Source organism: Pseudopipra pipra, chromosome 6, assembly GCF_036250125.1.
Source record: "Pseudopipra pipra isolate bDixPip1 chromosome 6, bDixPip1.hap1, whole genome shotgun sequence".
NCBI lineage: Eukaryota > Metazoa > Chordata > Aves > Passeriformes > Pipridae > Pseudopipra > Pseudopipra pipra.
In genome coordinates, this window is record NC_087554.1 from 27,151,321 (window position 1) to 27,178,849 (window position 27,529).

Below are 27,529 nucleotides of genomic sequence, written 5' to 3' on the forward strand. Positions count from 1 at the left end.
TTTAAAGATATAGTCTGGCAGGTGTAGAGGAGCTGTTGAGAGCAGCCAGTGAAAGCTGTTGGCTGTGCACAGCAGAAGTTTTTGTTGGCCCTGTGCAGGGCAGGAGCTGAGGAGGAGCTTTCTGGGCACTCTACCCTGTCCCCCTCATCTGCAGCAGGGCCTGTACAGGTAGACAGGCACAAACTATGCTGGCAGCAGAAGATCATGAGGATGGCAGCATCCGTGCCAGATGACAGGTAGAAGCAAGTTGCCTGCTTTTCTGGATGTCATCAGATCACATAGATCAGAAGTTTTTGCAGGGGACTCAACTTTGAGAATCAGTCAGTGGGATGGATAAGGTGAATTCAGTAGGCTGAAATAATGATGAGAACTGAGGCTGCCCTTGTCCCTTTGGGGATTATCCCTACAAATCCTTCTTGTCAGTTTAGCTCTGCTGCATTGTAGACTCAATTTCCTGTGCTAGTCTTCTTCTTGGGTGTGGTGCCCACTGGTTTAACATATCTCTGAATGTCAAATTTCTGGAGGCTGAGAGAATAGTCTGGACAAGTATCTTAAATATGTTCTATTCTTCCCTAGGCCTGGGCTATTGGAGGCAAGATGCTGGACTTTAGTTTGGCCTGGTTCTTCTGTGGTTTTGGGAGTGGAGCGTGTTCTGTGATGTGTTTGAGCTCCCACTCCTGCAGATTTGAGGTGCCATGCAGCCTTTTAAACAGAACAAATGTGTCCCTGGTTGGCAATCAGAAATTTCTGCACTATTAGTTTAGTGACACTAAATATATCACGGGCATTCTTTTTCATGGTGGATTTCTTGTTCAGTATTTGTGTTTTTTCATTAGCCTGCATTGGTTTCTGAAGTGTGAATTTAGCTGCACCTCTCAGGCTTCCACCTTTCCAGTTCTTGCGATCACAGATTGGCGCAGGGAACTTTGCAGGCTTTTCTGCTCAGGCAGTGACACCCAACTCTTAACCTCTCAACAGACAGATCTTTCTTCTCAGCATGCATGTAATTAACATAGCTTGCATGAAAATACCTATTCAGTTGCAGTCAGTGTGCACATCCTCTCTCATCACTGTTAACCCACTCCCAGTACTGGCTGTGAATTAAAGAAGCTTTCTGGCAGGAAGAGTTGCCACATAGAAAATTAACACCAGCTTTTGTAGACACTGCTTCGCTCTGATCGAGCTTCCCTAGGCAACCAATGCAGTGTAAAAAAGATGTTGTTCTTATCAAAGTCTTTTTTTCCCCTGCATTTAATGCGTAGGAAGCTATTGCACTCTCATTTGAATAGCTTTGGGTGTGGGGAAGAAAGCAGAGGATGAGCCAGAAATTGAGAAATGGACCGATTTTGAAGAGATGGGACTGTTTGCTCTTTTCATTTATTCTTGGAGTGGCATGAGAGGAATATATTGTGGGGGAAAAAAAGGAAAGCCAACATTTGTTTTGATGTCTTAATGGAGTTTTCTTTCCTCTGTACAGTGTCTTCTTTATAGCATAGGCTGCAAGCATTTGAGAGAGGAGGGATTGACACATGAAGTCTGCCTATAGTCGTGTGTCCCACAAGATAGGGCAATGCTGGGTTGATGGGTAGCTTGGAAAGGAATGCTATCATAGCCTTTTAATTTTCCCAATCCCTTTGGAGTGGGGGCCTGCAGAGGAAGGAAAGAGGAAAACAGACTTCTGCAGAAATTTGGGTTTTATCAGCTTAGTGAAGAAGGGTGAGGAAGGAGATGACTGGGGGAAGGCAGCTGAGAATGGAGGGATGTGTGGGGAAATAGGACAATGAGAAGAGAAAAATGACCAGAAACTATGATTTTTGGTAATCGCAGGAGTAAAGTTAATAGGAGAAAAGTTGGCAGTAAAGGGGGCAGGAGCTGCATGGAGTGACCCACTGCTGCTGACTTAATGAGTCAGATACTTTGTGTAAATGCGATACTGACATCTGATTCCTCTCCATTCCTGCTACTATATTTAGCCTAGGGAAATTGCTTTTTTTTAACATTTTGTGGGGGTTTTTCCTTTTGCTGGAGCTAATGGAAGCTGCTGTGAATTTCCTGCCCACCTCTCACCCTCACTTTTTATCCGCGTATATGGTATACAGTTGTGAACATATAAGATAGGACTGTGAGTTCCTGGAGGTTTGGAAAGCTCTGCAAGGAACATTTCTTGTTGGCTGATGCAAATGGGATCCCTGATGGAGAGTGCTCAGGTTGTCTGCAAAAACCTTTGACATCGCTGTGAGAGCTAATTCTGTCCTTTCCTTGTATTACCTGAATGTCCCACAAGAAAGATGCATACTAGGAAAGATTCCACAGCCAAGTTGTTTATAAAAGTTGCTTGCATCAGGAAGGTGTACTTAAAGGTTGTGGAGTGGCATCATAGACCTAAAAATAATACCTTTGAATATGTGTACCATTGCCAATGGCCTCTGCAGGAACCAGCATGAAAACAAACAGGACACTTGATCTCAGCTGGCTGATAGATGGTTTGTAAAGCAGTAATTCATGCAGCAGTGAATAGTTTCTATAAATGTCTTGGAAATCAGAATATACTTGTGGATTAAAAAGTTGCTGTGATCATCAAGCCCTGCCTGCAGCTGCAGGGGAGGTAGGGTTTGTGCTGAAATAAGGGTGCTAACAGTTTTGACTTTCTCAACAGCTGGTGTGTGCCAAGCTCTGTATGTCCCATGTGAGGTGTTTCTGGAGCTAGTCTTAGTTTGCATGTTGGCACTAGCATTTAAAAACATCTCCAGACAAAGGTGTCTTGAGAACTGATTTTGCTTTGAAAGCTTCAATTTGGGAAAGGGGTGGAGTGGGTGGAACAGGTGATGTGATCATGATAGAAGTGCAAGTTTGAAGTACTTTGCTTGGTCTACATCCACAATTGGAAGCTGGGAACAAAAAGATCAGTGCTCTCTTCCCTTGCGTTCTTTCCTATCCCTCTGGCTGTAAAATACTGAATGCAGTCTTACAAAGGAGCAGACAAAGGTGGAGGATGGATAGATGGGTGTGTGCTCTTGTATGCAATTAATTTTCCATGGTAATTATTTTTATTATTTTAACTGCTGTAAGATTAAAGCCAGCATAAACAGAAAGGAGTAGATACTTTGAGTCTCCTGAGGGCTTTGTAGCCTTACTGGACTTGGAGGCAGCGTGAAGTGGGTGGGTCAGCAACCTGAACATTCAATGTCTCCATTCCATGTATTTTACTAGACCGATTTCCTTTGGTAAGACAGAGTATTGATGGGTTCTGAACTTTATTGTTTGGGAAACTGCTGCAGGCTCTGCTGGAGAATGACTTCTTGACTGTCTGGGGAGGAGGAGCTGCTCTAGGGCCACACTGAGCTCAGCTGGGTGTCTGAGCAGGCAGTTTAGGCTTCCCTGTGTCATGGAATTGCTTCCATTATAAAAGAACTTGAGATCATTGAGTCCAACCATTGACCTAATACTGCTAAGTCCACCACTAAACCCATGTCCCTGTGTGCCACATCTACACATCTTTTCAATACCTCTGGGGATGGTGACTCAACTACTTCCCTGGGCAGACTGTTCCAATGCTTGACAACCCCTTCTGTGAAGAAATTTTTCCTAATATCCAATCTAAACCTTCCTGATGCAACTTAAAAACATTTCCTGAACACTCAAAAGAGATTAAAGAACTAGAAATAGTTTCTGCTTGTTGAGGAAATGTGCTCTCTAGGGTGGAATGGACTAGAAACCTTTTCAAGCATTTTGAGAGGAAGCCAGTTTTCAGACTTGGATGCTCCCAACTCACAGAACAGTATCTGTGCCCCACTGTAAGACTGATGGTTTATCGTCTGACATCTTGCTGAATAAGGTATCCTTGGAGTTGCCCTTGTGTATGGCAGACAGGAGAGGGATGCTGGAAAATCAGCATGGGACAGCATTGCAGTAGCTTCTGTTGGGTAGCAGTTAATTTAAGAAAGCAAGTTCAGAAGACTAGTTAATCCTAGCGAAATGACTTTATTGGCGAGGAGGTCATAACCAATTAGTAAGTTACATTAGTTATTAGCTGACAAATCAACATATCTTGTTTCCCTGAGCCTACAAGCTAAAATTACTACTTCATGGCCTAAATCAATGATTGCTGACCAGTAAGGAGATACTGTGATTTATTCACTCCCACCCCTCCAGATAGAGCTTGTTAATTATGGGTCAAACTCAGTGAATCAAGCATGGGGTTGTCTTAAGAAAAAATTAAAATATCCATGTTTGTGATGGTTGCTCTGGCACTAGGAGCTGTCTGGCTCTTGGAGTGGTTTGTTGATTTGCCTTTTTGTGTGAGCTGGATGGATCTTATCTTCCCTGTGGCCTCTGGACTTGGCCAATGGCTGGAAGTGGGACGAAGCCTGCTGGCAGACAGCCTGCTCTGGGGTGCAGTTGAGCTAAAATTCATGATTTTAGGTAGCCAAAGGTTCTGTCCTATAAGTTAATAATGGCAAAGCTTTGTGGTTCACTATGCTATTCTAGGAAGCTTTTTGTTTGCTTGCCTGGTTTGAAGACCATGGTTTGTATTTTATATCTTTCCTGTGTTTTTTAAAACCGTGCTCACTTCTCTGAAGTTCTGTTTTTCTACAAAGTTCCTCACAGTAAAACAGAAACTTAAATTTAAGAGCTGCATAGGAAAGTCTTTGTCAGGATTGTGTCTTTCCTTTATTCTTTCCGTTTTTTTGAAGCTTATTTTAAGCATAATTCATCCCTGTTGTAACTCAGCAGGATTTTGGTCCATTAACCCCATCGAATGCCACATAATGGAGTTTTGCTTTGCTTTTCTGATTAGCTGGAGGCTCAGGATTAGATAGATTTTCACATCTGCTAACTTCCTGTTTCATATCTTGTGATTTGAGAGGCTTAACCTTTCCTGACTTGTTAATGGATCACAAACCACCTGCTTCTTTAAACTAATCCCTCAGAAATATATAGCATAGCTTTGACTTGAAACACTCCAGTTTGGTTCCCCAGGGTAAAAAGTACGAAAGGCTCAATCCCGGTCTGAACAAACCTCTTATTTACGCTTTCCCTGCTCTTCCACAACATGACATCTCCAGTTGTGGCTGTCTGCCTTTTAACTATCAGGAAAGTTTTGTGCTTTTAGTGCCTTGGCCTTCAGGGCATGAGTGGAGAGACGAGGGGGAATGGCATGAGGAGTAGAGTAGTCTAAAGGGGGAGGAGGGCGTGTCTCCTGAATGGTTGGATATCTGCTTTGAGCTAGCAATGTTAACAGAGTGTGGCAGCTTCAGCCAGGGACTGTGAGCTCAGGGTATTGGTGTGTCAGTCCTCCTTTCTGCTCTCTTCCATTTTAAAATTTATGCTGCTTCTGGCAGTATAGTCTGGTCAGACCCAAGGAAAGGTCATCTGCCTGGGCTAGGTGAGGAGAAGCTGGAGACGTTGCAGGTCCCTGTCAATCCCAAGCCATGCCTGCAGCACTCCCAGCCCTGCCTGCTGCTGGGGATGTGGCGGGGGGGCCTGGAAGGATGCAGCTCTTTTCATGGGCAGCGTGGTGCCAATGTGTGCTTTGTCCTGTGCGCTGCCTGTCTTGAAATGTTGGTGACGTCTGTAGGTGAGATTCTGCAATAGATTTCTGTGACACCTCAGCTTTTTGCCTTTCTGTGTGGCTGCTTCAGGCTGGGTCCTCTACTTGTCTGTCCTGCCCGTTTTTCCCCATGACTGATGTCTATAGCCTGGCATGCCTTGCAGGCAAGCCCCAGTGCGATGGTGACGTGAGTGAAGTCCCCACCATGGCAAAGGCTGCTGGCAGTGGAGCAGGGACATCCTGCAGTGCTCCCCTGGCACCACAGCAAAGGAGGAGCTGGGACTCTCCAAACTCTGGCAGCATGTTCTAGCAGAGAGGCAGGCGAAAAACAGTTTCTGTTTTAGAGGTGAAGTGAGAAATGGGGCACAAGGTCATCAGAGCAATTATTTTACCTTCTTTTATTCACTTAATAGTGTTTTTAGTTACTGGTTGCTACTGCTCTCTGCTACAAGACAAATGCTGTTACATGTAGATTTAAAATGGTGTGTAGTGTGTTTGTGGAGAGTGGGGAAGGCTTCAGTACCTATGACTGCTGTAGGCTGGTTGTGGTGAGCTGAGGCACTAAGATAATGTGCTAAGGGCAATATTAGTGGGAAGAGGAGCCTCTTCTTCCTGCCCCTCCTAGTCAGCAACTGTTTTTGCTCCCAGTGGAGGTGATTATATTGTTTACTAGGAGTTCACTACTGCTTTTGCAATTCATCTTGCTGAGAGATTTCTGCAAGGCCCCTAAGCAAGTTGCTTATGCAGATATGGCCCTTGGGTCAGTAGTTTTTTGGCATCACATGTCTCATTTCTCAATGGGCCAGTTACTTTTTGTGCTATACTCAAAAATTTAACCTCTCTACCTCCACTTCTTTATCCCCTGAGAGCTTTTCTGAAAGATTCCCTCTTTCTTCCTTACCTCCTTACTCTGTTCTAGTCACACTGTTTTGATGCCCAGTACATAAGGTCACTTTTATGGGAGGGGGCATAATCCATTAGGGCTGTTGCACAAACTTTCATGGTCAACCTTTCTGTTCAGCTCGAACAATCAGAGACTCAGGGCTCCCAGGTGCTGGAAAGGTAATCATGGTACTAGCACATGGTACTCCTCAGCATGGGAGAGACTTCAATTCCCCTCTGGAATGTTCTTTTCCTTCGTGTTTTCGAGTTAACCCCAGCTCAGTCTGTGAGATTAGGGGATGAAACAGCTTTTTGGGGCTGCTTTTGCTGCTGCTTTTCCAGCAAGGATGGCTCTTTGGTTATCTTTATGCACATGGTCACAACATCTCTTTCTGTTTTTCTGTTTCCTCCATCTAGGTGTGTTGTTGTGCTGTTCAACCCTAGGAAAAATAAGCAACACCATATTCTAAACAGTTCCAGGTGAGTGAAGCTTTAAGCTGGACTTGATTTCTGTGGGAGGTGAATTCAAGGCTTTTATGGTTTGAGTGCAGTGCAGGAGCTGCTGTTGCTTCAGACTAAATCCTCTCAGTAAGAGTTGCCTTGGGGACAGGCTGCCTGCTCTTTTGACTTCAGCTCCTTCTAGTGTGAGATGCTGTTGCTGACAAGGTACTTCCTCATAAACACTGTGATCCCGTGAGGAAGTTCTAATGGGCATGACAGGGAGAACATCTTACTAGAGCTCCATGATATCTAACTTTTTTTTTCTCCACCTAAAACAATGACCTCATTATTGAAGCCAGCACTGGGACATGGTCCTGCATCTGGAATAAAGGCACAACAATGAACCTCAAGTTTTGGAGCTTTTCCAGTGCTGTAGGCTGCTGCTTGAGACTTGAGCAGCAGGGAATCCTCCTGGCAAAGCAAAAATCATTATGTCAGGCTACTATGGGTGATTTTAGGCTCTTTTCAATTCATCCCAACCTACTCCCTAGTCATGATGTATTGAAATGAAATCACATGTTGGAAATGTTTCTCAGTGTCATTTTCTCTGTTTTAGGAAAACAATTACAGCACTTGCTTTCTCTCCAGATGGCAAATATTTGGTTACAGGAGAGGTAAGTGTGAGAGGAGAAAGGGCACACCTTTTCCATTGCACTTTGAAGCAGGGCAGAGGGGCTTAGAAGAAACAGACCAGTGAACTGCTTTGACACAGACAAATCAGTTTCAACATTGCATCAATGTTCAGTGGACCTGCTGGGTCACAGGTGGCATTGGGCAGATTTCAGTCTCTCATCAGCTTGGGGGATGGATCTTCTGGGGTGGCATCTGTGGGCTGAAGGTAGAGTGAAAATAACTGGAAGGATACACATCATGGCTCTACTCTAACATCAGTGGAGAGTACTTGGATGGTCCTGAATCTTGGTCTGTTTAGCACTGTCCCTTTAGGATTTCAGGAAGTAACTGAAGCCAGTAACAGCTTTGTGGAAAAAATGAAAAGTGTGTGTGGAGTGGAGCTTTAGGAATAGTGACAGAAGATACTGGTGTCTGTGGTTTGGCATTGTATGTTTGGCTGGGGGGCAAAAACTGCTTCCTCTTTCCAAATGTGCCCAAGGGGGAGAATAACGATGAGTGCACTGTGTGTCTGTTCTGCATTAGAAGTTCAAGACATGGGCTGTGTCATGAGGCTGGAATTGCTGGATGTTAAAAATCCACAGAAATGCTTACCTCCATATGGTTGGGCTCAGATTGCTCTTTTGTGTGATTAATGACAGTTTACCACTAGTCTCTGTGTAACACGTGGGGAGTGAGCATGTGTGAAACAGGTTCCTTTCTGAGCCTCAGCCACAGGGAAGAGAAGTATGTCACAGTCCTGTGTTGGAGCTGTCAAGACAGAGAATCTTTGCTCCAGAGGTCCCTAGTGTGGTCACCGTAATTGCAGCTGTCATGTCCCTGCGGGGTCCAAAGCTGGGCTTGAATCCTGCATGGATCAGACCAAGGGTAGAAACAACGTGGGGTTTTTTGGATGGAGGCTACCATAACACAGAAAAAGTAAGCACAAATTTTCCATCATTAGATCAGAGACTGTTGTTATTAACTTTTTAGTGAAAACATGAGGTTTTATAGCTGTAATATGTTTTAATGCCTCCTTACTCTCTAGAAATCTGAATGTAATAAACTCCCTTTATATTGAAGTTCTAATATATATGATATACATATTTTCTTCATGGTGTTCAGTTCTAATGGTTCTGGTGCCTTCTTTTATTTTCCCTTTTTTTTGTTTTTATTTCTGGTGCTCAGTTCCTTTCGTGTGGGGTAGGAATAGTGGTAAAAAATGAAGTGGGTGCTTTTCTTGCTAACAACTCAAACTTTTCAATTTTAAACTTCATTGGGGTAAATGACAAATTCAGATTAAAAAAAAGCCATTCCAGTTATACTTGAATGTTTTGTGGGGACTTCCCCCCCACCCCTTCTTGCAAAACGTGTCTCCTCTGGCCTTGTTGTAAAAGCATTTCTTTTTTCAGTAACGTCCCACGTCTCTGACATTTGAATTATTGCTTAGTGTAGCAGTGTCCCCTGCTGGTGTCAGCAGTTGTGTCTTAGTTCAACCTCTGTCCCATAGGGAAATGATCTCTGAGTTCACTTTGTCAAACACTCTTTTAGCCACCTCATGCTAATTCTGCCTAATAACACCTTAGTTTTCTGCATGGCTGGCTTTTCAGGGAGGAGAATATGGAGGTTAGTCCTTGACCACCAAATATATTAAATGTCTTTTATATATTTCGAATTCATAAGAAACCAGATTTTTTCTCCTCTTTTTTAAACTGTTATTTTTTAGTTCTCCCTGTGGAGGCATAGAATCCTTGTCCATTGGAGTCACACAAAGCTCATTTTTGGTGAGCATTTCTTAAAAGATGAAATGCAAATTCAGTTAATTAAGGTCTTGGACTGTATGCTAAGATGCTGGGAAATATCTATGTGTATGTATGTGTTTAAGTACAGCAATTGCTTTGAAGAGCAGCTGATTCAGCTCGTTGTAACATCTTTCCAGCCACCTGGAGACCTGAGCTCTGCCTTGCAGGAGGGAGAACTGTACCAGCTGCAGTAAAATCTGACCATGGTATTTTTCCAGGTCACAAGCAGTTGCTTGGCAAAGCTTTTGAACAAGGCAGTTAAAATATGCACGGTTTTAAGCTTTTAAAGCTTTGACTTTTACTTGTGATGAGACTTGCCTCTCCCACACAATCAAATGACTTACTTAAAACTGATCCAAAAGGTACCATTCTGCCATGTTGCCATGGTTATGTTATCTTGCAAGCTACTGTTTTGACAGACTTCAGTGTGAAATCATGAGCAGTTATTTGAGTAGGAGTTGCGCATCAAGTGCATTTTTTTGGCCAGCATTTCAGCTTATCTTGTGCGCCTTGTTTTAGTTTGGTTTAATAGCAAACAATTAAACAAAGTAATAGAATTATCTGGCAGAAGGTGCTGAATTGGCATTTCTGTTTCTCTGGAGAGCAAGCATACAAACAGAGGCTCTGTTCCATCAATGTCTTCTTTTCTGACGTTACGCGGCCCATACTCTTTCAGGCAGAATGCGTCCATGTGTGACTTTGTGACAGAAATGATGCTGTTAGTCTCCCAGAGGCGTCCTGCAAATGGTGTGTGATAGTTATCGCAATAGTCATTTCATGTTTTTGTATGGCATGACCTGGCTTGATATCTCAGATATCCATGTTTTGTTAGGAGCAGAGGATGTGAGGGCCTTTTGATTCACTGAGGAAAACAATCTGTTATAATCCTTTTCATAAGCAGACTGTGAGTTCCCATTACAAAGATCAGAGATTTGCATCAAAAGTATTGTTCTAATCTGTGGCTGTTTTGTGAGTAGCATAAGAAAAGGACTAAAGCAGGGGAGATTGTATTAACACTTTTGGACAACTGTTGAAATGCACATACTCCTTAGGTTGTCAGTCTCAACCTGGGCTTTAAAGAATCAAAGGAATCTCTAAATCTTTTGTAAGTGCACCATCTAGACATCTTTTTTCAACCTCCTCCATGTGCTTGAATCTGTCAGAACTGACTTCAGGGGTCACATTTCTTTTTCTGTGTCTGTTCTTGTCCCTTCCAGAGTGGACACATGCCAGCAGTTCGGGTATGGGATGTGGCTGAGCGAACCCAGGTGGCAGAGCTCCAGGAACACAAGTACGGTGTGGCCTGTGTGGCTTTCTCCCCCAGCTCCAAGTACATTGTTTCAGTGGGGTACCAGCATGATATGATTGTCAATGTGTGGTCATGGAAGGTAAGTTATCTAGGAGGTTGAGTGGACCACAAGGTGTTGCTAATTAAAAAGAGTTTCCAGTTTAACTGTAAACTAGTTCAATTTCATCTTGCTTTCTCCTTTTTTTAAATTCTGTAGTTATTGTTTGGTTTTTGATGTTCATAGACAAAGGCAAATTTACACATGAGAGAAAGCTATGGTTCCTCAGGGAAGTTCCAAGTCACTTCCATGAAGGGATATTCTTTATACTTGGAGACGTTTGACATTTTGCTGTCCAGCCAGAAAAGCCTGGATTTTGAAACCTTGCCAAACCGTTGTGCTTTTTTAGAAGCTTATTAAAAACTAATTTATGAGGTTGAGGAAGAAAACTCTCATCAGCCAGGGATTTCTCTTGTAGTGTGGTGGATGCTCTTGGCTTGTTTTGTTTTTGTTATGATAGAGTTTGTCATCCCACTCTGATCCCATCCTTGATGGATGAGAAGAAGAACATAGGGAATTCATAATGGGTGAAAGCCGATGAAAGCCTGTGTCCTCTAGTAAACATTTAAGCATTTGTTTTTTGTAGATGAGAAAACAAACATTTGTTGACAGTAGGCTTGGAGTCTTCTGTATTAATAAAGGCTAGGCACTTATTCGCATCCTGTTACCTCTTCAAGTGCTAAAAGAGATGATTTAAAAAAACACATAAGTGGATTTGTTAAATCTCACAGGATTATTGAATCATAGAATGGTTTGTGTTGGAAGGAACCTTGAAGATCATATCATTCCAGTTCCTCTGCCATGGGCAGAGACAGCTTCCACTAGAGCAGGTGGAAATCCCATCAAAGCCTCATTCAATCTGGCCTTGAAAATATTCAGGGATGTGGCATCTACAACTTCTCAGCTTGTTCCAGTGCCTCACAACATTCACAGTAAAGAATTTCATTCCAGTGCCTCATCACCCTCACAATAAAGAATTTCTTCACAACATCTAATCTAAATCTACCCTCTTTCAGTTTAAAACCACTTGTTTTACCCGTTGTCCTATCACTACACTCCCTGATAAAGGGTCCCTCCCCATGTTTCCTATAGACCCCCATTAGGTAGTGGAAGGCTGCTATAAGGTCTCCCCAGGGCCTTCTCTTCTCTTGCAGCTTGTAAGTCCATGCTCATTTAGTATGTTACTCTTTTCATCACATTTCCTGTGCTGTAATTTAAAATCTCACTGTTGTCTTCTGCATGAGCTGAAATTTGACCTTCCTATTTTTTTGTGTAGCTGAACTGTGTGTAGTGTTAAAACCTAAGTGCATATGTCAGTGTTGAGATGTGAGTGCTCAGCCTTTTGGTTCTTTACACTTATATAAATGAAAGTAGTGACTTGGAGAGGATCACAATGTGTGCCATGTGTGGGACTCTGCACGTAGCTTTGTTTTGCCTTATGCAGGTTTTTCTGTTCACTGTATAATTATGTGCATGAGAACTTGTGAGATGAGGACTTTCTCACTCTTCTGTGATGAAGAACACACACTTTAAGCATACACTCCAGACTGTGACTGTCAAGAGTTCCAGCTAGCCTTTATTTTGCAGGCTGGACACCACAACTAGAGATACTTTACCTGACCAAAGTCAACGAAGACTGAGAGACCAAGATGTGAATACAGATCTCCTGAAGCATTTTCCAGCACTTTTAACCACAACCCTTCTTCTATCCTCTGTGCTGCTGCTTTGATTTCCCTGTTTTTCCTGGCTGGGAGATTTAGTCTTTTGACTGTGGTGGAAAAGAGAACCCCTGTTGTTCTGTAGGGTTTCTTTGCTTCACTAAAGAAAGAACACAGCAGTGATCCACATGTTAAGGTCTGCAAGGGTCCTAAACCTTTCTCTGTGCACTGTCTTGAAAGAAGTTATGATAATCGCTGTCCCACTTGCTTTTCCTCCAGTCTGGGTTGGGGGATCCTCCATGGTGACAGTGCAGAAGCCTAGATTTCTCTGTTGCTGGTTTCTTCAGTTCTGTCAGCACGCAGTCTGGTGGGGCCCTTGGAGTGAAGTGTTTTTTATACTGAGGGCATTGTGTTGGGAAGACTGGGAGCAACTGAGTCCCTAAAAGGAAAGATAAAGGAAACAGAGCAAGGATGAAAAGGGATGGACTGCTGTCAGCCATGTGCTGCATGGTTGCAAACCCACCACAGACAGAGGGGAAATTTTTTTTATTCTCACTTCTACCATTCCCTGGGGAAAGACAGTGGGAGGAAAACTGAGTGATGATATTGTGAACAGGGAGCTTCTGCTCTCTGACCATTTTGCATCCCGTTTTCTGTCCCTGTGTGTTCTTACTCCTTTTCCAAACTCTTTGACATTTTAAAGTGCACATTTGAGGTATAGCAGATTTTGCTTTTTCCCTTCCAATCTTTTTGTATTTTGGGTCTTTTGATAAAGCATTATGTCTTTAAAGAAAAGAGAGAATTTATGGAAGAACCATAATTTATGGACTGTTTTCCCTGTGAAAAAATACCTGTTCCCCATCTTGAGTGCCTTGCCCTCATTGCTGCCTGGGGGCTGGCAGAACTCCTCCTTGTGCTGGCCTACATATGTATTTGCTGTTTAGGAAAGGAAATGGCTTTGCTCTTGGCTCCTGGTGATTGTGAAACCAGGATGTTTGTTATGGCTCAGACAGCAAGTTCCTGCAGGCACTAGTGCCTGCTGATTTGTTCTGGATCCCATGGAAGTGGAATCGAATGTAAAGTGAATTGTACTGTCTGCCAAATCAATGTTTCCAGCTAATGCTGGGGAGGTCATATTCAGAGGTGAATGGGGAATAGTTTGGGCCTCATCTTTTCCCTGCTGCAATGCTTGTACTGCATATGTGCCTGTAATTGAAATTAGTTTCCTTTGTTTCTGAGTAAAGAAATTAAGCAATCTAAACAATTATATTTCCAGAAAAACATCGTAGTGGCAGCCAACAAAGTCTCAAGTAAAGTGACAGCTGTGTCATTCTCAGAGGACTGCAGTTACTTTGTCACTGCTGGAAATCGACATATCAAGTTCTGGTACCTGGATGACAGCAAGACCTCCAAGGTGAGAGGAAGTGCACCAAGGCTGAGCTGTGAACAGGCATTTCCATCTTAGAGCGGGATAGATTTTTCCCAGTGAGCTGTGGGAAGTGGGAACTCTTTGCTTTTGCTAGGATTCAAGAATAGCCCTCCACCCTGGCTCTCAAGTCTCAGTCTCTCCATGGGCTGATAGCACTAAAATCTTATCTTATCCTGCACTGAGGTAGGGGCATTGCTCCTGGAGTTGCATAGCAGCATACTTGTTCTTTTGTAGTCACATATACTGAAGGACAAGTAAATTAGAGAAGAGCTGCAATCATTTTAACTCCTTGGAACACAGAGGTGGGGAGAGCTGTATGACAATTGGTGTGAGCATCTCAAAAGGTTGTGAGTGTCATTTTGAAGTGTCAACTAAAGTGTTTAAACTTTTAACTGTTCTGTTTTTCTCTGGGGGACAGAATCCTCCAATGATGATCTTTGCGTGCTCATGAACAGCTGTAAACATGAACAGCAAGTAAAACCTCTCTTTGTAGGCTGTTGGCAGTTCTTTTTTGAGTTACTTCAGCACTCAAGGCTTGATGTTCTAAAAAATTACTGTCTACCTGAAGTGCCTTGCTCTATTTCTAACAAACTGTTTTCTGTTGGTAGGTCAATGCCACAGTCCCCTTGCTAGGTCGCTCAGGATTGCTTGGAGAACTGAGGAACAACTTCTTTGCAGACGTGGCTTGTGGAAGGGGCAAAAAAGCTGAAAGCACCTTCTGTATCACATCCTCAGGCTTGCTCTGTGAATTCAATGAAAAAAGGCTGCTAGACAAGTGGGTGGAGCTGAGGGTGAGTTTTACATCCTCCTATTCTGCAGTGTTTGTGCCTGCTGAAGCAGAGCAGGAACAACAAATAATAAGGGCACTCGGACCGCAAGCTGACAACCAGCAGTGAAAGTAATTGGGCCTCTGCTACTCTGTGATTTACTCTGGAAGGCCAGGCAAAAATAGTATTGCTTCTTGGCAAAGGGATTTTATTAATCATTGAGGCTCTTTCATTTGCAGGCTTCTGCATTACAGCTACTGCTCTTCTGGCAAAGCAGTGTCCTTATTTGGCTTTGGCAACCCCTGCATGGTCCCTCCTGGCTGGGCCTGGAGAAGTAGTTTTAGGAGGATTCTGATTTCTATCAGAACACTGCAGTGTCTTACTTGGCTTGTGCATCTCAAATGCAGGTTCTGAATGTACTAGTTGGTTTGGCTATTCTAAACCACCAGGTTGGCCCGTAGTTAAGAATTTGATCGTGCTTATTTTCCTTTCAATTGAATGTAACATGCCCACCTGAAAGGATCCAGTGTATTAAAATCAAGGGAAAATTCCACACTTTCACTCAAATGAAATGCCTCTTCTTTTCTTTCCTTTCCTCTCTAAAATCTGCCTTTCACTCTCGCTCAGAATACAGACAGCTTCACAGTAAGTTGAAAAAACTTTTTGCATTGAACTCATTCCCTTTTCACCACGCTCCATTTTGTACCACTTTCTGCCATTTGTACAAATCCCAAAGGGAGGGGAAGAAAATCCATTTTTTTCTTTTCTTATCCCCTTGTGACAGGTAATGTGTTGGTGTGCTAGTACAGGTGAGGTGCTGCTTGCCTGCCAGTGGTGTTGAATGTCACAGGAAGAAAAGCAGTGTTCAGAGTAGGACTTAGCTGGACCAAATGTGTAGCTCTGCTGACCTCCTGTCACAGTGGGTGGCAGAGGAACTAGGCTTTTTTTTTAACCACTTGGAATCTACAATGGACCTTCGCTGAGAAGCTCTTCAGAAAGGAAAAATGGATTTTTAGGCTTTTCCTTACTCCCAGGGCTCGACTTCACTACAACTTTTCTGACCATGACTCCTTTGTCTGTCAATTTGCTGTTCACCCTATCGTGTATCTGGTGACCTTTGACATGTGAGCACGTTGCTCATTCTTGTGTGCTGTGTCCTCCTCAGACCACTGTGGCAAACTGCATCTCTGTGAATCATGACTACATCTTCTGTGGCTGCGCTGATGGCACCGTGCGGATTTTTAACCCTCTGAACCTTCACTTTGTCACCACGCTGCCGAAGCCACACTTTCTGGGAACAGACATCGCGAGTGTGACTGAGGCCAGGTATGGTGGAGAAAGGTGGAAGGGAGCAAGGGAGGCTTGTAGGAGTTAGAACTGTTCCCCAGACCTTTGCCATCTGGAGTGTGCTCTTTTTATGGATTAAAATTGGCAGCCTGTTGGAGATCTCTCTGAGCTGTTGCAGCCTTGCCATGTGTGACTGGGCTACAGCCCAAAGCTGGCTGCTGGACTGTACAGAGTATCTTGCTCCTCATGTCCCTGGAATTGCTTGGGTTTGGTGGCCTTTTGACAGTGGTTGCTGTGAGCAAGGAGGCAGAGAGCACAGGATGCTGGGGCACACTTCAGTTGTTCCTGTACCATGGGACATCCTTTGCTTATCACTGGTAAGGGATGAAGACTCTCCTTCGTAGCAGTATAATGATCTTGTTAAGAGATGCCCAGGCTCTCATGGGGCACTTTTTCAAAGGCTCCCTTGCAGCCTAAAGACCTAAATCTACTATAGTCTTCTCCTGCAACCTTGTGCATTCTGTTTTATTGTTTTCCTACCTTGTTCCAGTATATTCTGTCTTGGTTTTCTATTTCTTACCTTCTGAGGTGGGTAATATGATTTCTATACGGTTCTGTCTGCCAGCTTGCAGAGGCTTATGCTAGAGAAAACCCTTCATGTGTTGCTGTTTGCCAATCCTGATTGGAGGCTTTCCCAGTCATTTTCTTTAATTTCTGTCACTAGTGGGGAAAGAAATCTAAAAATGGTATTAATTCACTAGCCATTATTCCACTGGATATCTGTAGTCTCCATGACTACAGATATGTACTCTCAACTTTTCTTTGGAGCTTTAGGTAAAGAGTCAAACAGCGCCCTGTACAATCTTCCTCCAGAAAATTAAGTGGGAGATAATGATGTTCCAGTAAAGGAGTTGAAAAAAGAACTTTCTCAATTTAAAATGTAAGCAGTTTCTAATAGTGCTAAAGTCAAGCAATTGTATACATGGACCCTTTAAAAATACTCTCTGCTACTCTCATGCATCAGTCAAGCAGAAATATTCATAAATGTTAAATATGTATTCGTAGCACTGATTACAACCTTAACAACATTTAAAAATTAATTTATTACTTCTAAAGAAGCTCGAAAACACAGGACTCCTTTTATTCCCATGCATGCCGGAGCTTCTCTGTGGGATGCTGGTTGCCTGCCTTCAACTGCCCACAACTGTATCAATGACCTGATTTTTCAGTAGAATCTGGGCTGTACTCTTCCAACTCTCAAACCTTTCCAAGTGAAGAAGCAGGGTTCCAGTTGTCTCATGAGCTATGTGCACTTTGGCTCCACCAGTCCTTTTAAATTACCTGCTCTCAACACCCTGGCACTCTGGCTATAATTACCTTGTTCAATATCATTAGCAGCACTGTGGGATGGCTGAGTTCACCTGAGGTCAACAGAGCAGTTCCTTTACATGCATGGCAGCAGAACTGAACAGAGCACCCCTGTAGAGGAGATGCAGGGTTCACATGGTGTGATCTTGGGCCACACTGGGACAAAGACATGTTTACTTATTATGCAGAATTCCTTTTTAAGTTAGCAACAGACAGCTTGCTTATCTAGTAAAGACAGTACTCATCTGCAGTTGCCCATCTCACAAGTTGCTGCAAGCAGCACCATGCTGGTCTGTGTGTGGGACAGGGGTGGAAGGAAGGCAGGTCAGACAAGTGGCCACTGAAATGAACCATTTCATTGTCCCTTGTGCTGATGTGCTCTTTTTGAGTGCAGTACTTATTCTTCTTGGTGAGAGCAATTCTTGCTATGAGTAAACAAAATATAGTATCCACCAGAAGATGATCCTCCCCTTTGTTTTGAGATTATTTGACTTGGATTTTAATTTTGCCACCTGGTTATGCAGTGGTAAGTGATGATCAAATGTCCTGTTTGTTCCTTCTTCAGAGGAAGTCAATCACCTGTTTGTGGTGGGACTCTGAGTTAGATGGCAGGGAGTATAACTTTTGCCATGGGACTTTTAGGCTTCTTTTGGGACTCTGGTTGTTCAAGAGACAGGTCTTCCCAGTCAACTACTCTCTCTGCCTATGTATGTCACAGTGTATTGTTCACTTCACCAGCATCCTGTGGAGAATCTGAGCTCTCATGCTTCACCTCCTTGCCCTGACTCCTAGAGAGCACAAGTTAACCAGGCTGTTTTTCTCTCTTCATGCAGCCGTCTTTTCTCTGGTATGGCTGATGCGAAGTATCCAGACACGATTGCCTTGACATTTGACCCCACCAACCAGTGGCTTTCCTGTGTATACAACGACCACAGCCTGTATGTGTGGGATGTCAAAGACCCGAAGAAAGTGGGCAAGGTGTACTCTGCTTTGTACCACTCTTCCTGTGTGTGGAACATTGAGGTATGTTGTCTACAAGCAAAAGTGTCGGATTGTGAGCTGAGGAAGTCATCTAAGGAACTGCCAAATTTGAATGCAACCACTTATTGCAGAGAGAAAGAATTGACTCAAATTTTCTCCTGTGGTTAGTGTGGTTCCTACGTGGCCTGAGTTGGAGCTGGGAACAGTTCTTTTGCTGCATTGCAATGGCTGACCAAAAGCGTGAGAGGCAGGGTGCTACTGGGAAAAAATATTTCACCGTTAAAATGTGAGAGGTGGGAGAAGGAGCAGAACTGGACAAAGCTGAATGCAAGGGTTCCTTTTAGAAAATGCACAAGAGGTTACTGCTGACCTCAAAAAAAATTATTTGAGGTCTATGATGAGCAAGTGCTCCAAAGTCAAAAGAATGAAACAGGTGCTAAGATCTGAAGTCTGCTCCTTCTTCACCTATTTACCAGAACATGTGGAAGTAGCCTCTCAAGTGGCTGTCATCTTCCAGTCTGTTTAGTTGCCTTTCCCTCAGAGGAACAGAGGGAAGGAAAGGAGGTATAGGAAACAATGTAGTTGTTAATATGTTGAAATATGTTCAGCAGGGGTCAGGAAAGAGGGAAGTGATTGAGGACTCTATTATTTATTAATTGCACCTCACCATTTCCTTCTGAATTATAAATCAACTGTAGTAGATGAAAGTTGCGAGGTGGTTGTTGCATGGTCATTTTTGTATGGTCTTTGAGGTACTCTTTTGAACTAACTTTGAACTATTAGAAACAAAGGATGCTGGCTTGTTGCTAAGTTCTTAAGGAAATTTTCTATGTTCAGGGAGGCTCAGTGAATGTTTGTTTGAAGTGAATGTGAAGCTCTGGTCTGCAAACAGGTTTTCATTAGAACTGTCTGGCTTTCACCTTAACAAAACAGAGAGGACAGCCCTTTTGTCTCGTTTTGTTTTGAAACTTGCTACTGCTGTCTAGGATGCCAGGTGCCAGGCAATCTCATTAAGGGTTTGATTTTACTTGCCCTTAGATGTATCCAGAGGTGAAGGACAACAACCAGCCATGCCTCCCTCCTGGCTCTTTCATCACCTGCTCCTCTGACAACACCATTCGTCTGTGGAACACTGAAAGCTCCAACATCCACGGCACAGCCCTGCACCGCAATATCCTCAGCAATGTAAGATCCCAGGTTTTGATCACCTCTTTGCCCTTGGGGTTGGTCTTCCTCATGCACAGGTATACCCAGGTTAAGGCCCAAACTTCTTTGGATCTCTAAGTCAACACAAGCTTCTCTGTAAACTGAGCACAAGTCTGATTAAATGTATGAACCCAAAGAAACATGAAGGGAGTATTGGGTAGAAAGGCAGTTTGTCTGAAATAGAGCTGGGGTCTGTTGCTGTTTTCATAAACCACCCAAGGATTCACCAAGTTTAGTCTCTTCCATGAGGGCCATATGCTTCAGGAGAGCTGTTTCTCTTTTTCTCCATCTCTGTAATGTGTAATCACTTACAGATTTGTTTGGAAAAGGTGCATTAAAGGAGGCAGAGGTTTGGGAGAATTGAATGAGACAGTTTACACTCACTTCATCTATATAACAGAGAGGATACTCATACAGAACAGTGATTACGTATGGACATTTGCTTCTACTCTCAGTTGTGCTGGAAGATCTGTGGACACATTGGCCTGACCTTAGGAATCAGATAGAAAAAAGTCCTGCTTTTTCTATCAGTTCTCAGAAGGCTGACTTGGATGATCTCTAGAAGTCTTTCAGATTCCTGCTGTGTGCCCTAATATGCTGTAATCACTAATCCCAGAGTTAGTCTGTAGTGCAGGAGATGCTACTAATTTCTAGCTTGAAGAGAAATCTTGCAAAGGGTCATTGTGAGACACAGTTTTGAAACTTTCATCCCACAGTACGAAGAGGCTTAGTGCTTGTTCCTAGCAATTACAGCATTATTGCCAATGAAGTGCGTAGGTTGGCCAGGAGCCCAGTTTCTAAGGCAGATGCTTCACTTTCATATTTTGTAACTATTAAATATTTCTGGGTGTATTGTGTCCCCAGGACTTGATGAAAATCATCTATGTAGATGACAACACTCAGGTACTTCTGGACACTGATTACAACTCAGCAGGAAGTGCAGAGAAAGCTGATGCACAAGTGATGGATACGAAGGTGGGGATACGCACTGTCTGTGTGAGTCCCAGTGGGGAGCACCTGGCCTCAGGAGACAGGATAGGCACTCTCAGGTAATCCCATAAAGCTTCTTATGCACATTGCAAACTGGCCAGGCATGAGAATTAAAAACAGGTCTTGCTGTCTTGCTAATTTTATTAAACATACTGAAGTGAGTCATGTTGTGTCTTAGGATATATGAGTTGCAGTCTCTGAAAGAAATGCTGAAAGTGGAAGCCCATGACTCCGAGATCCTGTGTCTGGAATACTCCAAACCCGACACAGGTAAATGCAATAGAGCTTCTTCCTTTTTGCATATGAATATAGTATTGAGCAAGTCAGAATGTCCAGCCATGGTATGTTAGAATTTTCAGTAGTGAGCTACTCCTGGATTTTGGAGCAGGCTTGCAGAGTTGGGCCAGTAGAGCCAGACTTTACAAAAAGGCTTCTTTCTCATACTTTTCCTTGGACTATGGTAAGTTGAGATTGAAACTTGTTCTGTTTATTTTTGTAGTGTGAAATCCGGGGGTGTTCCTTTGTGTCCTTCCATGCAGTTTGCTACAGTGTAATGCTTTGTCCCTAAGATGACTTGAGAAGCTCTTTTGAAAATGGTCATGCACTCTTTTTAACTTTATGACAGGTTTAAAGCTCTTAGCCTCAGCCAGTCGGGATAGACTGATTCATGTCTTGGATGCTGGGAAGGACTATAGCCTGCAGCAGACCCTGGATGAACATTCTTCTTCCATCACTGCAGTGAAGTTTGCAGGTAGAGAATCATGGCCTCCCTCCAAAGCTGGATTTGAGCACTGCTGTTGTTCCATTGTGGCAGTAATTTTAGCTACTTAAATACTGGGCTAGGCCAATTTGGAGCTGCAGCTGGTTTTTTTATGCCATCTTTTGTAGCTGCAGTCCTAACAGAAGGTGATATGTCATGATAGTTGCCTTCTTTTCCTTTTTTGTTTTCTTCTTCTCTCCCTCCTCTCTACTCAAAAAACCTTTCCTGATTGCCGTCCTCAACATTTCTTTGGAAAGCTGTTTTTCTTTAATGATTTACTCCCTTTAACTGATGTCAGATGGCTAAACGCTGTTCTTAGTGAGAAGAACTGTGAAACAGTTGTCCAAAAAATTCCCCAAACCAGCAAAAAAAAAAGTTTCAGGATTAGCTAGTCACAAGTAAAGTTGTCATTGCAAACCAGTGTAAGACTTTGCATTTGTGGTAATAGAGCATGTTGCATCCCCAGCACTCAGTTACCACTGATGGTCAGACACCAGTGTGCTGTACTGTGCTGTTGTCAGGAATAGCAAGGCTGCTCTGTCAGGCCAAGCTGGTAGCCAAGAAGGCAGGTAAAGGTAGTAACATCACTGGCAGTGGGATAGTCCCACATTACCTGAACGGGGTGGAACAGATCAAGTCCAACTAGATCCACCTAGTAGTCCAGATCACCAGACAAATCCACGGTGATAAGACAGGTCAGCAGTGCAAGGTCTGGATCAGTCTGAAGACAGTGGTCAGGGTCAGCCACAGTTCAGCACCTGTGAGACAAGTGTAGCATCACAAGCCCTTGGCAGCAAGGCAGGTTTGAGTTCAAATCAGGAATCTGAGTCTGTGGGTCAGGGTCAGGATTCGGATCAGTGGGATATGTGTCCAGGCCCAGGTGTGGTTGCAATGCTGCTGCAGTATAGCTCAGCTGGGGCTCAAGGATGAGAACCTCAGCTTGAAAATAGCTCCAGAGTGAAGGGACCTCGCTGAAGCTTCATAGCAGAGGCCCCCCAGAGCCACTGTGTGGCTTTTTCAAGGTTTTTTTTTTTTCCTTGAGGAGCTTCAAGGCCAGCAAAAGTTTCTCTAACAAGTCTGTCTTATCAGAGAGCTGGCCTCGAATGTAGCCAGATGATCTCCCAGTAGATGAGGGAACTGGGCTTAAGGCCTGGCAGCTGAGACCTTTGTGCTGGTCTGTGAGCCAGGTGCAGGCGTGCTTTAAATGGGTGCAGTTCAAGGGCCTGTGTGATATTGGATTAGTTTTCATTACTTTGAGTTGTATCAGGTGTTCCTTTGCTGAAGGAGCAGATTGGTTACAGAAGATTGCTAAGGGAAGAAGGAAAGCCTGACCCTGCAGTAAGAAAGAGTGGCAAGAAACAAGTGACCAACTCTGAGGTCTGAAAAGTGCCTGTTGCCTGTTTTCAGCTCATACCAAGTGTGAACGTGCCATATTGCCATGGAATGCTGTGGCACAGAGAGAGTCAGCACATGAGCATACTGGTGAGGGAGAAGACAGAATTACATCCTAATCTGTTCTATAAAGCTGTATTAGGGCCACATGCACTCTGAGCATTAACAACAAATGCTGTCCCTGAGACAGGGTTTCTGTTTTGCTGCTTACAGAGCAGTCAGGCTTAGCTAATTAGGACTAGAATACATGAGGAGTGGTATGAACTGAAACATTTCCTCCACCTTGAATCTGTGTTTATCTTTTGTCTCCTGCTTTTTTGTTCCAGCCAATGATGGGAAAGTGCGAATGATAAGCTGTGGGGCAGACAAGAGCATCTATTTCCGCACTGCGCAGAAGGTAACCTTATCACAGCTTTTTCTGTGTGCTTTTAATTAATAATCTCTGCACAAAGGAGCTACTTCAGAGAATGATATCAGAGTTTCTTTATGAGCTTGTTGCTATTGCAGTCTCAGTTGTCTCCCACTGACTCGATACAAGAGATTACATTTGGAGAACTACTTCTGTGAAGTATGCAGCTAGTTCTGGCCTAACCTTTCACAGCAAGATGCAAAGTAGAGAGCAGTTAGGATATCTGCTTTTCTTTTGCTGCCAGAGCTATTGTGAGGAGTGGTGAAAGAGTATGGGCTGGAGGGAGGAGTTCATTGTGCCTCCAATCCCAGCTGCTCCCAGCAGCTCCCTGGGAAGGGTGGTTTTGTGCTGGCTGTGTAAGAAGACTCATCTGTATTATTTGTGTTTAATAATGGGTTAACTCTTTGATTTTGACACGGTCTTTGCCCACATGTTTAGACAGGAGAAGGGGTTCAGTTTACCCGAACACATCACATTGTTAGGAAGACCACTCTCTATGACATGGACGTGGACCCCAGCTGGAAATATGCAGCTATTGGATGCCAGGATCGTAACATCAGGTTAGTTTACTTCTCATCTTGAAAATATGTTTGCAGTCCTAAATGAGGCGGCCCCATTTTCATCATCGTTCCTCTAGGTTCTTTAATACAGCGTTTTCAGACAGATCTGAGGCCTCACCTCACACTATGAGATTGAACTCCGCCTATCCCATCACTGATAAAAAGCTGTGGATATGTGCGAATGCCCTTGGGACTCTTGGCTTCTCACTGGGTTGCTCTGCAGAGCAAAGCTCTTCTAGTGGGAGAGCAAGTGTGCCTTTCTTGGCACATCATTGAGCTTTGGGGCAAGAACCTCTGCACTGTGGTAGTTTTTGGTTTTGAAGATATGTCTAGTGAGAAGCCGTGAGGTCCTGTGGAATAGCTGGGACTGTGGGAATCTAAAACTGAACTAGGTGTTACTGTCTTTGAACAAGTGGAGTCCATTCTCTGCTTCCTTTTTATCCATTTCTCCAATCTGTCTTGCTTGTAAGCAAAGGAGTTTCTCTGTAGTTTTGTGTCTTCTGCTATTGCAGCTGGATGAGATGCTGAGAATTTTGGTCATAGCTAAATATCACTACTGGTTTAGTATTCTAACATAAATAAAGTGTCTTACTCTCTTAATCCTTTCCTTTAGTATGGAGCTGCCACAGGTACTTTTACTTCAGGAAGGACTGAGGCTTGATAATAAAGCCTGAAGTTTAATTCAGATAATCTGCCTCTACATTACTTTTGAGGTTGTTTCTTGAACCATTTAAATGATTGATGGTTAAACTTCATGGAGATCATTTCCCCACTTCCTGTGGCCCTGTTTCATGTATTTTATGCGGAATGAGAAACAGAGATAGAAAAGGATCCTGGTGACAAAGAGCCCCAGAACAGCACCTGGGCAAACTGAACCATTTTATCTTCTGGCATCCCCTCAGGGTTTTCAACATAAGCAGTGGGAAGCAGAAGAAGCTTTACAAGGGATCCCAAGGTGAAGATGGCACTCTTATCAAAGTAAGCTGTTTTCCTTTTTCTTCCTTTTTTTATTTTTTTCAGCTTTTGTGAATGCAGCTGAGGGACAAGAAAATGAATCTGAACACAGTAAATTTTTTTTTTTTTGCTTGTTCCATACTTTGTCCTTTGCCCTGCTGCTGCTTCCTCCCATCTCCATCCTTAATGGCTGGTAATTTGGGTTCCATCAGCCTAAAACAGGAAAAGAGTCAATAAATCCTGAAGATGATGTATGATTTTTCTCTCTGTCCTGTTTCTGCAGTAAGTCACTGGCCCATGATGTAAAAACAAGTAGAACTGCACCAGTATCTGTCAGGAGATAATTTAATCCATTTAATTTGGTCCTTTACTTTCTGCTCCAGAGAGCTCATTCTGGATTTCTTGACTGTTTTTGTTAGGATTTTTAAGGTGCAGATGCTTGCTGATCAGTGTTTGTGAAGTGGTTTTCAGAGGGCAAATACAAGTGAAACTCTTTGAGTTGATAAAATTAAATGGCATCTGCCCTGAAAAGCATGGATCTTAGAGTACTGAACAAGCCTGGTAACTGCTTGGAGAGAGTCTGTTCATATTTTCCACCTGCTGAGTGCATCCAGACCTTGGGGTAGGGTAGCATGCCTGCTTCTGCCACTATCCAGGCTTACCCTGGTAAATCAGGTGTGTTCAAGATCCAGAGTTAAGAGTGATGTCAGCACATTGGGATGTGGAAGAATCGCATTCTTATCTTTAAAGGGGGAATCAATTTACACAACCAAAATATCTCTCAAGTTAAATTGCCAAACAAACTGCTTCTCTTTTTTTTCCCCCTCACTTTTTTCATACTTTTTAAACCAAATACTTCTGTTCAGCTGAACAGGTCAGCAGTATTATTATTAGGGACTGGAAGGAATATCCTATGAGGGGCAGCTGAGGACTTTGGGCTTCTCTAGTTTGGAGAGGAAGGGGCTGAGGGATGACCTCAGGATGAGGATGAGGAGAGGATGTGGAGAGGGAGGTGCTGATATCTTCTCCCTGGGATCCAGTGACAGGACATGTGGGAATGGTTCCCCCTCCCCACCAGGGGAGGTTTAGACTGGACATTAGGAAGCATTTCTTCACCGAGAGTTTGGTCGAACACTGGACCAGGTTTCCTAAGAGAGTTGGTCAAGGCCCCAAGCTGTCAGTGTTGAAGATGCACTTGGTCACTGCCCTTAATAACAAGCTTTAGTTTGGTCAACCCTGAATTAGTCAGGCAGGAATAGGTGATCATTGTAGTTCCTTTCCAGCTGAAATTATTGATGGGTGTCAATAACTGGGCAAAAAGGAAGGGGAAAATAATTTTGTTCAGTGTCTTATCTTCTGTTTTACAGAAAAAAGATAAGTTCTCTTTCTCTTTGCCTATTATAATTCCTACAAGGTTTTTTATTAGTCAGAGTAATGAAAATGAAAAATTGATGCTACACTTCATCGCTGATTAACTTAGATGCTTGATTATGTCTTTCTTAGACCAGAAACCATGAAATGGGCTGGTAGCTGGATTTTTTTGTTTTTAACAACCTTTAAGGTTTTTTGTGGGGTTTTTTTTCATGTGTACCTCAAATGGGGAATCTCAATTATTTTTTAATGTTGCTTTGCTCATTTTTAAGACAGTTATGTAACCAAGGGGATTATGGTTATCTCTGGAATTTAAATTTTTTTGGCCTGTTTTTCTGAGATCATAATATACATTGCAGTTTAATAAGTAGAACATGTGACATGGGAAGCAAAAGATACAGCTACAAAATAAAAATTAAAGAAAAACCCCAACAACTCACCAAACCAAAAACCATTCTTTAAGTACTGTTTCCCTTAAAAACCAGACACTTTCACTCTCAGTTCCTTAAAATTCTGTAAAGAACAGAGCAGGACATTTGGTGACAGTAGCTGTATTTGCTGTATAGCGCAGCTTTAGACCTGGTAAGGCATTTGGAGGGGATTTTATATTTGATCTGAGGTAAAGCAACCAATGGATGCATATGAAAAAACAAACAACAAACAAACTAGTCCAAAAGTGGGAGTTGCAAGTGCCGAAGATTTGATGGTATCATTGTCAAAGACCGTTTCTTGGCAGTGTTTAGTTCTTTTTCGATTTCTTCCTCAAGACTGGAATCTTTTAAATTTCACTTAACTCTGTCAGCTCTGATTTTTTTTTTCTTGTAGCTGGAGGAGGGATGTTTTGGAGTGTGTTTGGGGTTTCTTATGATTTTGTTTTGATCTTAACATAGAAGAAAATAAGACCTCAGTGGTTAAAAGAAGGTAGAAGAGAGAGGTATAAGTCTGTCCATTGGTGGTGATGTTTTCACAGTCATGAAGGCATTTAATGCAAGTGCCTGTAGTCTCTGATTAGGTTGGAGATAGTCTTAAAAGTTTAGTCAGGTTGGAGATTTGTCCTGGGATGCTGGATAGTCTAGTATTCAATTGGAGTCCTGTGGGAGCTACTTGCATTTTATTCTGTTAACTACTCTGACTGTCTTTGGTATTCTGGACCATTTTCATGTGGTTTGAAGGTACTTTCTCACCAGGTCTTTGCATTCCTCTTGTCTCCTACACCAGGTGCAAACGGATCCCTCTGGTCTTTATATTGCAACCAGTTGTTCTGACAAGAACCTGTCTATCTTTGATTTCTATTCTGGCGAGTGTGTTGCAACCATGTATGGACATTCAGGTAAGGCACATTAACTTCTGGAAATGCATTTTTTTCTGCTGATGACTATATAATTAGGGTCTGATACTAATCAAAGATTCTGAAGGTTTCTCACCACTACAGTTTACCTGATTTGTATTTTTGAGTAGGTTGTAGCTAGAATTACTTGTAATAGCTTATTTCATTGCAATTTCAACTTTTGCATTTTGCACACAAGCACACACACTTGTCAAGCCATGTATTTGTTTACGCAGTTTTTCTATTAGGCTATAAAGTAGTCTGTGTTTTTTCAGAGTATGTTGAGATTCATTATGACATAACCTCAGCTCATACCTTGCAGGAACTATTCTATCATAGGCAAAAAGAAAATTCAGTCTTCAAGTATATTTTGCCATGG

At 43.0% G+C, this 27,529-nt stretch overlaps 1 protein-coding gene across 5 annotated transcripts in view; it reads left to right on the top strand.

Moving 5' to 3' along the window:
• Positions 1 to 27,529, top strand: part of MAPKBP1 (mitogen-activated protein kinase binding protein 1) — a 102,511-nt gene that overhangs the window by 46,125 nt on the left and 28,857 nt on the right. For 4 of the 5 annotated variants that reach the window (XM_064658112.1, XM_064658114.1, XM_064658116.1 and 1 more), the window contains 16 exons: positions 6,851 to 6,913; positions 7,491 to 7,548; positions 10,563 to 10,733; positions 13,626 to 13,763; positions 14,387 to 14,569; positions 15,173 to 15,190; positions 15,711 to 15,871; positions 18,034 to 18,223; positions 19,220 to 19,366; positions 20,252 to 20,436; positions 20,556 to 20,647; positions 21,003 to 21,128; positions 22,856 to 22,926; positions 23,377 to 23,498; positions 24,401 to 24,476; positions 27,042 to 27,153. In XM_064658112.1, the coding sequence (XP_064514182.1) occupies positions 6,851 to 6,913; positions 7,491 to 7,548; positions 10,563 to 10,733; positions 13,626 to 13,763; positions 14,387 to 14,569; positions 15,173 to 15,190; positions 15,711 to 15,871; positions 18,034 to 18,223; positions 19,220 to 19,366; positions 20,252 to 20,436; positions 20,556 to 20,647; positions 21,003 to 21,128; positions 22,856 to 22,926; positions 23,377 to 23,498; positions 24,401 to 24,476; positions 27,042 to 27,153 (1,913 nt within the window). The remainder of the gene's footprint in view (positions 1 to 6,850; positions 6,914 to 7,490; positions 7,549 to 10,562; positions 10,734 to 13,625; positions 13,764 to 14,386; positions 14,570 to 15,172; positions 15,191 to 15,710; positions 15,872 to 18,033; positions 18,224 to 19,219; positions 19,367 to 20,251; positions 20,437 to 20,555; positions 20,648 to 21,002; positions 21,129 to 22,855; positions 22,927 to 23,376; positions 23,499 to 24,400; positions 24,477 to 27,041; positions 27,154 to 27,529) is intronic. The other variant, XM_064658113.1, reaches the window with a different exon arrangement.